This window comes from Phocoena phocoena, chromosome 14, assembly GCF_963924675.1.
Source record: "Phocoena phocoena chromosome 14, mPhoPho1.1, whole genome shotgun sequence".
NCBI classification, from domain to species: Eukaryota; Metazoa; Chordata; class Mammalia; order Artiodactyla; family Phocoenidae; genus Phocoena; species Phocoena phocoena.
The window spans coordinates 83,848,308-83,861,395 of NC_089232.1; the positions used below are offsets into that span (position 1 = coordinate 83,848,308).

General features: G+C 48.1%; 1 protein-coding gene across 1 annotated transcript in view; it reads left to right on the forward strand.

The window, feature by feature from the left end:
• Positions 1 to 588: 588 nt before the first annotated feature.
• The window catches only part of MBOAT2 (membrane bound O-acyltransferase domain containing 2), a 111,876-nt gene continuing 99,376 nt past the window's right edge, over positions 589 to 13,088 (forward strand). The window contains exon 1 of the mRNA XM_065891247.1: positions 589 to 663. Within this exon, the coding sequence (XP_065747319.1) occupies positions 589 to 663 (75 nt within the window). The remainder of the gene's footprint in view (positions 664 to 13,088) is intronic.

Genomic DNA, 13,088 nt, shown 5'->3' on the forward strand with positions numbered 1-13,088 from the left:
TCTGGCAGCCAACCCGTTCCCCTTTGTCGTCCACCGCTCCTCCTGAAGCGGGGTGGGCTGGCCGCCGACCTCGGGCAGGGAGGAGGAATAAGGGGATGAGGAGGCGGAGATCCCCCCCCCGCCCCCAGCTGGCACCGAAGAGCGATCCCCGCGAGCCGCCCGCCCACTGTGGCCAGACAGCCCCTAGTCCCCCGGGCCGGGGCCTGGGATGGAGGCGGGGCGCTGCCTGCGCCTTCTGATTGGCTACGGGCGTCGGGGCGCCGCTCCGCGATTGGGCCGCGGGGCTGTCTGGCGCGAGGGCGCGCGAGGTGGGGAGGGGCGGTTGGAAGCTGCTGGAAGTCAGGGGGCGGGGCGGGCGCGGGCGGTCGGGGGCGCGGGCGGGGACGCGGGACGCGGGGGCGCGGTGGGGGCGTGGGGGCGCCGAAGGAGGCCGAGCGGGTCACCGCCCCCGGCCCCTCCCCGGCCCCGCCCCGCGCGCTCCGACCGCGGGCGGCCAGGGGGCAGGCGCGCCGGTTGCTTCCCCGTCCTCGGCGTCGCCCGGCTCAGTCGCGGGCGAGCGGCGCGGGCGGCCGGAGCGCCAGGCAGGCCATGGCCACCACCAGCACCACGGGCTCCACCCTGCTGCAGCCCCTCAGCAACGCCGTGCAGCTGCCCATCGACCAGGTACCCGAGGCGGCCCCGCTGGCACCGCGCCCTCGCCGCCCCCTCCGCGGCCGTGTGCCATCCGCGCGGAAGCCGGGACCCGGGACCCGGGGCGCGGGTTGGGGCGGGGGCGAAGGGAGGAGGCGACCCGCTTGTTATTGTCCGCTCGCTGCCTGGCGCCCGCTGTCCCCCCGCCCCCAGCTGCCCACCCAGCCCCCACCCCGCCCGGGCAGCCCGCGGGGGCACCGGGCACCGACGTGCGCGCGTGCATGCTTGGCCCTGCTCCCTGCCACAGCAGCGCCCGACCCGGGGCGTGCGTGCACCGCGTAGTCGGCGATCGGAGTCCCGAAGCCGCTTCCAGTGCGTGTGGGCACGGGTGTAGACAGTGCGTGGAAAGGCTGTGCTTTGGGGGAGCTGGGGTGTCTGTGCCCTGCGCGCGTGGCACCCGATACTCCACGGGGAAAGGATGGACGTGCCTAGGTGGACGCTGCGCTGGACACGACGTGTGTGGCGTGGAGGAGGCCAGCTCCGGGGTCGGCGACCGGCTCTTTGGGACAGTTTGCGTGGAAGTGCGGCGTATTCAAGAGAGAGAGGCAACAGTTTGGGGCAAGGCAGGCAGGGGTTAGGAAGAAAAGGCAAACTGAGTTAATGATCCCAGGGTGTCTAGCGGAGAAAGTGGCAACCTTGTAGATGGAAACACCTCTTCCCCCGCCCCCTCCCCCCAAAAAAGCATTTGACACAGTGTAGGGAAGAGTGACATCTAATTCCTCACTTTGAGTTTGCATGAAGGGCCTAAGGGTTACTGAGATATAAACAGGATTGTGTGGGAAAAGCAGCGCCATTTTTATTCAGAAAAGAAAGTTTGGGAGTATTTGTCAGAGTGACATTTAGGGTAGTTGGTGGGGCAGAGATAATTGCTTTAGCCCCAGGCTAGAGGTAGTTCACTGAAAATTTTGCTTAAAATTATTTCAAGTGGACTTGATCTAGAAGTGTTTGCACTTTCCAAGGGATCCGGGTTCACTGTCCGCCCGAATGTGTTGCTGTCATTGATGTCATCAGGGATTTCATTTATAATACTGGATTCCTCTGTGTCCAGACTCCGTTTCATAGCAGCAAGACGGGAAACGACCCCTGTGTCTAACGTTATGACACTAAGTGCTTTGTGCTTCAGTGTTTTAAAAAGTTAAATAGAAGTATGTTCAATGAGTATAAAAAAATTCTACCTCTGTTCAGATCTGAATTCCTTACTTATAGTTCAGTTGGTTCTTAGTAAATACCTATCCCCCATACATCTTGAATTACAGTTATAATGTGAATCTTGCTAATAGATTCAAGTGTCACTAGTGAAATTAATCGCATACTATAAGAAAGTAGTCTTCTCTGTTTATTAGTAAACTGATCAGAACTTACGGTTTTTCGTCTTCTCAGCCCTGTGGAGAATTCTCACTTTTCTGAAGTGAAGCACAGTGTTTGGCCTTTTAGTGTATTACAACCCTCCTTGACTTAAGTAGGTTGCTGCCAAGGTATCAGCAAATGCAGGGTAGGTATCTGTTTAAAAATTGTTTTGCCGATGAGAGCAAGAGAGATAGGCCTATAGCTTTTCACTTATCTTAGGGAACAGGATTATGCTCTCTTTCTCCCTCTTCCTCTCTGTTTCATTTTCTCTCTCCCTATCACGATGAAATATTTTCTCTACTGCGCTCATGGCTTCTAATTTATATAATGCCTGTGACTTTAAAAGTGATTTAATATAATAAACTCATTTAAAAATCTCGGCAATCCGGAGCAGGTTCTTTTTAGTGCTGACATAAGCAGGAGAATCAAGGGAAGGGGACAGGACTTAAAATTTTGACTTTCCTCCTTTATTATCTACAGGTTTTGATTTGGTACCTTGGACACCTTTGTTCTCTTGAGACCATTCTGAATTTGCATAGCCACTTGTATTTTGGGTTGTTTTCTCTTAGCAAGTCTTAAGAATATTGGATTAATACCACACAAGCCTTAACTTTTTATGGTAATAATAAACTGTTTCTCTGAAGCACCGAAGAATTGACTTTTTTGCTGATAAAGCACTTAGAATAACTGAAAAGTCATTTAGTAAAATTGGATGAAAAAGTAGTCACTGAGCCAGTATTTTGAAGTTGAGCAAAATAGAAATTAATTTTGGTTACATGTAAATAACTGGGTCCCAGTTGAGAGAAAGCCTAAGAATTAGTTGTAATCAAATAGTGTGATTCAACAGGAAAAAGACAAATCAGGAGATGAAAAGTGTGAAAATATAACTTTTTAGTGTGTTAATTTGGTATACACTAATTAACAGTGTTTTGAAAATTTAGGAAATTATAAAAGCAGTTATTTGATGTCAGAGGAAGAAAAGGACCTTAGAGCCAGAAAATAGTTAAACTTTTTTACTAGAGTGAGTGTGGAAGTTACGAAATGATAGAAAGTACTGGTATGTATGGAATAGAAGAATGCAGGTTGCAGGGTCAGGTAGGAGAGAAAGGAGGAAATATGTTGCAGTAAAGACCAGGCAAGGAACAGGGACAAAAGATCTTGCCTGCCTTAGGCTCCTGGATTCTTTCATCTTTTCTGAGAATTACAGAGTGACCTTGAGGTAACCGTAGTATTTGTTCAGTAGGTCTTACATTTAAATAAAAATATAAAATCTGGTATTGAGTGAGGTTCGATGATGCTTTAAGATGGGAAATATTTAGCATCTGATGTTTCCCCTTTCTAGGCCTTGCATTCCAGGCAACTTTATTTCTAGGGCGGTTAGTTATCATTAAAGGAATATTTGTGGGGATTTGGACTGAGGGAGAGACAAGGGCCAAACGTGCTATCGAGAAGACATCAGATGTCATTGAACAGAACCGTATTCTTTATTAGTTGGCTATGTGGTGAATTTTTTAAAAACCCCAACATGAATACCAAACAAGGGAGAATAATTGTGTCCAGATCAACCTATTTTTTTAAGAGGTTTTTTGTTTTTGTTTTTTAACCTGAACATATATGTTCTATTGCATTTGACTTACCTCCCTTCTGAGTTATCAGACTGAGGGGCTCTCTAGCCCTCTCCTTCCTCCCTCTCTTTACCCTTCCTTTCCTTTCCTGTCAAACCATTTTTCTTTCCTTATTTCCCTTGACGCTGTAATTACTATGAAATTGGAGTAAGATTCCCTGGTGACGTGATGTCCAGGATGGCATACTTGGCCGACAGCCAGTGAGGGATGAGACTGGCCTCATCGAACAGTCCTGTTTGGGGACAGGGTCCTTGTTTTAGAGATAACATGCTGAACTTTTTGGGGTGGGGAGAGGGGGCAAGGGGGAGACTTGAGATACTTGGAAAGGTTTGGAGGGGGAGGAAGAAGGACCAGCTGTTGTAACCAATCCTGCCAAGTCAGGTAATAATTATCACGGGTCACATCTTACAGTTTTCAAATCTCTTTCACATGCGTTATATTATTTTCCTGAGTCCTCACAACACCTTATGAAGTCAGATAAAATTCAAGTCCTGAAGTGTTTTAGCTTCAGGTACGTATGGTATTAATACGTATGTACATATGGTATTAAGCATTTGAGTAAAAGGTCCATTTTAATTTCCATTCTGAACATGTGGCAAATCATTTTGACAGATCCGTGTTTTAGATGCAGGTTGCCAGTGTATTTTTGGAGGACAGGGTGGAGAGGAAGAGCTTTCCCAACACTGAAGTGCTGGTGGTGATGGCTGGAGTGGGGAAAGCCATGTGCGTACAGAGGGAGAATCCTCGTTTCCTGCTTTTTGGTCATTTCGTTGATTGATAGGTTGCTGTGTATTCTCCCCCGCCCCATGCCATGTAGACAACCAATGAAGTGAAATAATATATTAGGGAAAAGAATAGTTTAGAACATTAACTGCTTTAATCCTCTTACAATTCTGTGTTGTGATGAACCCCGTTGTATAGATGAAGAAATAAATGACGTTCTCAGTTTTGAGCCTTTTGAAGATAATGACTTTTAGGAGCAGAAGGTGAATGGCAACCAAACAAGAAAATCAAAGGTGTGTTTTGTTTTAAAGTTGCCATTGAATGCTTTAGGTTTTGGACACAAATATCTAACTCATTTGTCGCACCTGTCTACTTTTACAGCCGTAATGAGCCTCGGCCTTCATACTGAGAGCCCTGCCATACTGAGGCAATCTGCTGTGGAAGATTCCTTTTCATCAGGAAGGCATATGGGCCTGAGAATCTTTAATTATTTTTTTTTATTTTTAATTTTTTTATTTTTTTTGCAGTACGCGGGCCTCTCACTGTCGTGGCCTCTTCTGTTGCGGAGCACCGGCTCCGGACGCGCAGGCTCAGCGGCCATGGCTCATGGGCCCAGCCGCTCCGCGGCATGTGGGATCTTCCCGGTCCGGGGCATGAACCCATATCCCCTGCAACGGCAGGCGGACTCTCAACCACTGCGCCACCAGAGAAGCCCGGCCTGAGAATCTTGAATCTGTATTTTGGGCCCTGTCAGTTAACTAATTTTAGAAATGTCACTTTACATAAATGAGTTTCCCCCTGTGTAAAATGTGTTTTGCACTTAGTTTTAAAATTCCATGATTCTGTGTTTGTTTCATCAAGCTGCCTCAAATTCTTTTTGGACCGAGTTGGAGGGAATATAAATATGAACTCAGGGGAGGAAAAGGGGCTAATAAATTTCGAAGTTGAAACTGCCTCTGTGGGTAATCTGAGGCAGTGAGGCAAAGGACTGCGTGCCCTAACCTGTAGTCCATGTCGGTTTCCCTGTGTCTATTTCCCTTCATCGGTAGGAAGCCGTCGTGCTGTGGTGATGACTGGCTTGGAACCAGATTCTGCCAGCCTTGTGCTCGTTGGCAAATTACTGTATATTTCTTTAAGGCCCAGTTTCCTCACCTATAAAATAAAGATAATAAATAGTAGCTATTTGTAGATTATTGTGGAGATTAAAATACATAATCTATGTAAAGTACCTGGCTCCTAGTATACATCTGCTTCACGTTCCTTTCTTCTTTACAAATTATGAAATATTTGGAACTTGTCTTCTATTTTCCTTTTGGGAAGTTAACATCTGTTCACATATATTCCATTTTAAATCTCTAGGACTTCCTTTTTAGGAAGGGAGATACCAGGCTCAGGTTCAGTCCTATTCCCCACACAGTGATTAAAGTAGGATTAAAATCTCGTTTTGAATTTGGAGTCAAAAGTGGTTTTTCTGCTCCCTCACTGTTCAAGAGTTCTTTGTCCCCTGCTTTAAAAGTGCTTCTTGTGTTATTACTGCCTCGATAGGTACAAATAACCCTAGTCTGTGTTTACTGTGGCCCATCAGGGCTGACTTTCCAGGGAAATAATCAAAACAGCTCACACACAGCTTTTGCCTGCAGTCGATTTAACAGGTGGGAGTCTACGATGATAGAACTTGGCAAGACTTCTTTAAAATAAAACAACCTGTAAACAGGGCCCCCAGCAGAGCGATCATTTAATGATTTTACAAATGACGTGGGTCCTGCTTTGGTAAACGTGTAGGGTTTGGAAAAGGGGAGGGATAGCTGATGTGTGGAAAGATAGAATTCGGATTCAGTAGATCTGAATAGGCAGCAATGATGTGCCCCCCTCCTTTGCTTATCAGAAGCCTCACTGTTCTTCCAAGCCCGCATCCAGTGCACCTTGCAGATGAATCTTTTCCTGAATCCCATCCGATGTGACTGCTGTTGTATTTGAACCACAGTAGCATTTTGGATTTGGCACTGTGCTGGCATTTACACTCTGCTTAATGTTGTATGTATCTGGCAGGGTTCTGGTAGGAGACAGATTGAACTAGGTAACCAAGGAGACTTTAAGAACCATTTACTAAGATATGGGCAGGTTTAGGGAAATCGGCAAGGAGTAGGGTGGTCTCCCAGGACCAGCTCCTCTAGGCCTGGAGGGGCCAGAGGAAGGAAGGGCAGAGCCCTAAGGGGGTCAGAACCCCACGAGGGGAGCTGTAGGGGCTCCTGTCAGGAGCATCTGTGGCCCCCAACGAGGGACCCATCCAGCCTGCGGTGGCCTTGAGGGAGGGGGTGAGGGGAGATGAACACCCCACTCCCTCCCATCCTCTCTTTCCTGCTGGTGCCTCCTTCAGAGGGCAAGTTGATACTTTGGGGCACAGAGGAAAGTGGAGAGTGGGTCTGGAGGCCGTGGAAACCCTGTGCAGGACGTTGTGATTACTGACATGTCCTTTACAGTGTTACTCATCTCTCTACGTGATGAACACAAATAAAACACCTTTTGTCAGGCCCTTAAGGCACATCCTTATTCTGTCTCTTTCTTCTCAGTCACACGTTTTGAAAGAACAGTTGCATCTTGCTAATCTCTGCTCACTCTTACACCATTATAATCAGGCTTCTGTCTGCAACACCGATAGCCACATCCAGCGCAAACTGTGTAACACTGATTAGTTACTTCTCGCTTAAACCTCTTCCCAGCTTCCCTGCTGCCCTTTGCAGTGCTTTTTCAAGTGTGGCTGTGAGACCACTTGTATCAAAAATCATGTGGGATTGTTGTTATATATTCCCAGGCTCTACCCAGAGCTACCCAGTGAGGGCCAGGGAACCCACATTTTTAAGCGGGCTCATTCTTACCCACCTTCTCCTACCATCAGAGGTAGAGAGCTACCTGGCCACATTTTTTTTAAGGTTCTCCATATTACTAAAAGGTTATCAAAGTGTGATGCATTTTTTAAATGTTTGCGTTTAACCGATTGACTTGTAATCTCCAAAAGGTCATGCAGTGTAATTGTGCTGTTGACAATATAGTCACAATGTACGGGAAGAATAAAATTCCTAAGTGCACACTAGGCGGTGCGGCCCCCAGTTTTCAGCTGAATGATGTCCATGTCCCTTTCCAGTCCTGTCATTGGATCTCTAGTGACTGCCTGTGTAACCTCATGTGTAGAAAGTGTCAGAAGTCTAACTTTGGGGTCCTTCTGGGCTGAGAGGCCTGCCCTGTGAGAGGCCCTGCCCCACGCATTCTCAGGCCTGCTTTATCTCTGGGAACCCCTGGCCCACAGGAGAGGCCTAGAACCTCCCGAATATGGCTGCCAGCTCCTTTTCTGTTACTCGGGCCCTGCCCCTACTTTGGCCACCCCTCACACACCCAACACTCTCTCCCCAGAGGAGCGGGAAATTGTCAGAAGCCCCCATGCACGTGGCAGTGGCTGGGCTGGGCTGGAAGTGCAGTCCTGGTCTGCTGCCCGAAGGACCTGCAGAACCAGTTAAGTTCCCCCAATACGTTTCCATATCTTTTAACTCCATGCCTTTGATCAAACTATTTCCTCTGCCTGGAACCCCCTCCACATTCCTTTGGGTCGGCAAACCCATATTTTGCAATACTCTGCTAAAGCTTATGCCTCCTGGATGAAGCTTTTAAAGATCTGCCCCGCCCTTGCCAGTGGCGCGTCACTCCCCATGGGGCCACTTGTGCGCGTCTAATGGAGGCACAAGCGGTAGGTAAGTACATGCTGCTGCCTGAGGCTGTGGGCATCCCCGGCGGAGCCCCTTCGAGGAGCTGTTCCTCGAACCTCTGCCGCGGTTCTGCAGTGAGGCTGGCGCTGCAGAAGCAGCTCGAAGATAAGACAGACAGGTAGCCATCCTGCTCAACCTCTGTCCTTCGCTCTGGGCTCCCCCAGCCTCTCCTGTGTCTTCCAAGCAAAAGCCCAGCATCGCCTCGGTCTGGCTTTTTCAGGAGGTGGGTAAGGGGCACACGTTGGGGGTCTTTGCCCCTTTCCACAGCTGCCTGTCAAGGGTGTGTATCCTCCTCGCTCTCGGAAGTGGTGGTCCGAGAACCCCCGCTGACTGGCGGTGATTTGGCCGCCTTTGCCCTTGTCAGTCGGGGCCTCGGGGGAGTTGCCTCGGCTTTCCCTGCTCTGATGGCACCTGCAGCACTTCATTTCTTTTGCTTACTTCGCGCGCCTCCCTGCCAGGGTGTAGACTTCTCAGGCACGGGGCCTCTTACTCAGGTTTGCCTCTCTCGCGCTCAGCACCGCCGGGCACGGAGGGCGTCCGGAGTGAGCGGCTCGTGTGGTGGGAGCACAGACCAGCTAAAGTTCCGCTCATCACTGATTAGCGGGGTGGTCCAGGCACTGACTACGCTTTCCTAAGCGGCAGGTTCCTGGTCTGTATCCCGGGGTGGGTGAGGGCCCCTCCCGCAGGGCTGAGGTTGGCATCAGGGGTCCTGCCGGCAGAGGGCCGAGCACACAGAGCTCAGTCTGTGCTGGGTGTCGCAGCTGCCGAGCTGCTTTTCCAGGGCTTGTGGAGGACACGGTGTGTACATCCCTCGGGTGCATCAGGGTGTGCAGTGCCCGTTTGCCGTGATGCATTTTGCAGGCATTGGAGTGTCCGGCGTGTGGGGACAGTGTGCTGGCCGTGCGGGATTCAGAGGAGAAGGTGGCTGCAGCTTAATGCAGTGGTTCTCACACTTTTCAAGGCAGCAGCTTACCAGAGGAGTTGGCCGGGCGGCCAGGCGGAGGCTCCCGGCTGGGGTGGTACCCGTGCCCAGCTTCTGAGCAGCCCTGCGCCAGGGGCTCTCAGGGATCCTTTTCCCGGGGACACTTCACTTTTCCAGCGTCTTTCGCTGACACCCACACCCTCCCCGGCTGGAAGGCTGGTCGTGGGGTCAGGACAGCAGTGGCGTCCCCTCCCTGGATGGGGTGCTGCCTTGTCTCTGCAGCTCCTTCGGCTCCCCAGCTGGCCGAGCTCCGCAGATCCGGGTCAGGTCACCGTGACCCGGTCCCTCCGTGTGGGCACTGCTGTGCTTCCTCCTAGCTGCACAGCCGCGGGAGTTACGGGGTGCCTCTGATGTGAGTGTTTACGTGAAGGGCCGCACAGTACATCTCCGTGGGTTAGAAGGAAGCTGTGTAAACCTTTCTGGCTGACTTTCATTTTCCTCAGGAGGGTTACTTAAAAGGAGATGTGCAAAGCATTGAAGAATTTTGGAGGAATGTGACTGAGGATTCAAAGGAAAATGAAGATAACTGTGAGAGGTACCAGTTATCCCCAGCTAGACGATTACACTGTCATTACACTGTTGGGTGATAAGGGGTGACTGGAAAGAGAAGCTCTATCAGCACTGTTATCAAGCTATTCAGAAAAAAAGCCTTCAGAGTGCAGAACTGTCTTTCTCCAGAAAGAACAAAGGGCTGTCCTTACAGCCCTGTGGGGGGGCCCTGCAAGAGGGCTCCTTGCCGATCCACCCCCTTGTCCCCCAGCCGGCCATTCCGGGGAAGCCTGGCTTTTGGCCGGCAGCAGGTGTCATCAGGGGATCCTCCCCGGGCGGCCTGTGTCCTTGTGGAGTGAGGAAGCCAGGGGCAGCCCAGTTGCCAACTAGAGGGTCCTCCCTCTTCCGTGAACGTCTGGGCCTCTGACCAGCTCGCCTTGCTCCTGTCTTGGCGTCGGATGGAGATGCCACATACTTTCTGTCTTAAGCCATAATCCCATAGAAACTTTTTTAGTTTTTAGAGGTTTTCTGTGCCAAACTAGATATCTGTGGAAGGTCAGAGTTGTAGACAATATATACTTTTAGACATATTTAAGCTACTCAGTTACATGTTATTTTAAAATAAATAGCTCCCAGCTTATACAGACAAAAAATTCTGAATCCTTTCAGTTTCTTTTTGAAGGTAGATTATAGGTAAAACTAAGCATATGAAAGACATTCAGGTGATACTTACCTTGTTAAAACTGGAGAGAGAGGCTTTGCCTTTTGCAAAACCACTAGTTTCAAAACCGCTCGTCCTTTGGGTGCACAATGAATAGTGATTGAGTTGAATGTATCTAATTTAACAACATCAAATTTCAAAGATAAATGTGAAGACTTGCGGTGAAGTTCTCGAAGTTAACTGTATAGAAGGAGACTTGCCTGAGACCAGGATTAAATTTTATGAATAAATCATGGGAGTTTCTGTTTACTGTAAGATGTTGTTACCTGATGAGGTCATGGGTTAGGTGAAGTAGTTAATGCCAACATAAATTCCAAATTCACATGGCTAGAGGTTGCCGGGCAGGGAACATGAATGGATATGAATGTAGATGCGGCCATTTTTTGAGATATGGACAGCATGACCACGTGAAAATCCCATGCCCAGGCTAAAAGCAAAGCCCCCCTCACATTTGCTGGTGGTTACCAAAGCTGATTTTGCAAGGGAAGCTGGAGTTCTGGAGTTTTTGGTGAAAATTTGTGATTTTTAAAATTTTGGCTGAAGTTTTCTTAAGTCTTCTGTTTTTTGAGCCCAAACAACATAGCTAGGCCAGATTTAGCTTATTGGCCATCAGGAAGTAGGTAGCAGTTTCTATTATAGTTGGTGGTGGTCATTCCAATCTGAAGAACACTGTGCTCTTCTGAGATGTCGGAGGAGCCTTGACAGACCCGATTATAACCATAGCAGGACAGTCAGGGCTGCAGAAGGCTTGGGAGCCATGTCATGGGATTGTTGAAGATGTAATTCTTGTATTTCGTCACTTAGTAATTTCGTCCTTAAACTGGCCAGCAGGATTTCAGGTTAAATTTTGTCTGACTAGTTCTAGTCGTTTGGAGAGGGTCACACCTTAGAAATAATCTTGAAAGTTAATATCCCATTAAAGTGGGAAGGTTGGACTTTCACACCGCTATCATTTTGTTCTTTTTGCAGATCCAGTATTTCAGTTATTAACTGGCCTAAGTGGTCAAGGCTATCTTATGGGTGTGATGTTAAAAAAAAAAAAATGTCTAGCTAATAGAGAATAAAGTATCTTGGAAAGGTCTTGATTGCCCTATAAGCCCCTCCCAATGTTTCAGGTTTTTAAAGTGTACATTGAGTTCTGGCCAGCATATTTTATCTTGTGATAGCTGTTCAGGCTTTGGAGTTTAAGTTTAATCTACAGTGCATTTCACTGCAGGTGTTAGGGTGCCTTTTCTAATACTGGGACTGGCACAGCTGTTCTAATACTGGGACTGGCACAGGATAGAAGTGACGAAGATTTTTGGTGTCTGCGTAGAGCCGAGAGGACAAGGTAGAAAGAAGTACCCTTTGGCTGGTATTTAGTATCTTTGGGGATGGCTAAGTGTCCTCAGTCTAAGATTGTCATCCTTCTATGCGGTCCCTGTAGCTTTCCTGTAGTATGAGACTAGTTACATCTTCTCCTTTTGTTCTTGGAAAATATTTTAAAAGCCACATAGTAAAGGAAAATCTTGGTATATTTGGCATCACAGCATTGAGCTTCAGCCTTCCGTTAGATTTGAATGGAAATTCTGATAAACTAGTCAAAATCAAAGAACAGAATTTTGGGGTACTGTCGGTATCATTGGGTATTTGTTACACTTTTCCTTATGGATTGGAAGGATTCATTTCTAAAGAGTTAGAGTTCTTTTTTAAAGTATAGGGAATCTAAATTAACGGGGAAATAAGTATGCTGTCCCAAGTAGGGTTTTGGCACAGGCTCAGTTTTAGCACATAGGACTATGAAACGATTGATGCAGTAGCTTTGCTAGGAATGTGGCGTTTGGTAGGAAACGTGTGAGTCGATTTAGAAGAAAATCCTGCTCGGAATATTAAAGACAAAAGGATGTTGGGACCATTTCGGCAAAGACAAAATAGATTAGAATAGTGCCAGAAGGCTGGTCGTGGATTGTTTTCCTTCTTATATTGATTTTATTGAAAGCAGGAACCTCTGGAAAATAATGGAAATATTAAATTGCTTTTGCCCATTTTGTCCCTAACTCCAGATTTGGTAAACGCACCTTTCAGCTGTTGTAAAATGAAGGCGAATGTCAGTACAGACCAGCTCCCTGGCTGGGCTAGTACTGTGGGTAGCAAGGAGATTAGCTATCTTTATGTTGGACAGTAAACAGTGAGCAGCAGGGCAAGGTTCAGCCAGGGAAAAGCAAGTGTGTATCAGTATAAGTTATATATCGGGGAAGATGGACTGGATCAAAATTAAGAGCCTTCTCTCGCGCTGGGACCCAAGGAAACGAGGTAGTAGCAGTGCCGAAGACAGACCTTTGACAAATGGACATCATTCTGAGAATCGTAGAGTAGGAAAGTTTTAGTCTATAGTGAGTGTTGTTACTTTTATAACATTTTTATAAAAGGAAGTTGCTGGCTTATTGGTATAATTTTAGAGATTACGAATTACCATTTTGGCAGTAAAGATGGAAAAGGGTAAGTAGGTATTGTTGTTCATCGAGCACCTGGTATAGGCCAGGGCTTTTCTAGGCCCTGGAGGGATGCAAAGATGAGTGAGAGCTGGTCTGGCTCCTGAGCTTCTAGTCTTAGAGGGAAGAGAAAGACTGATACATCTGCACAGCATGTAAAGGTGTGTCAGGTGGACTTAGCTTGGATAAAGCTGCTGCAGGGAGTCCCAACAATAAGTCAGGGCCTTTTTTTTTTTTTTTGCCGTACGCGGGCCTCTCAGTGTTGTGGCCTCTCCCGTTGCG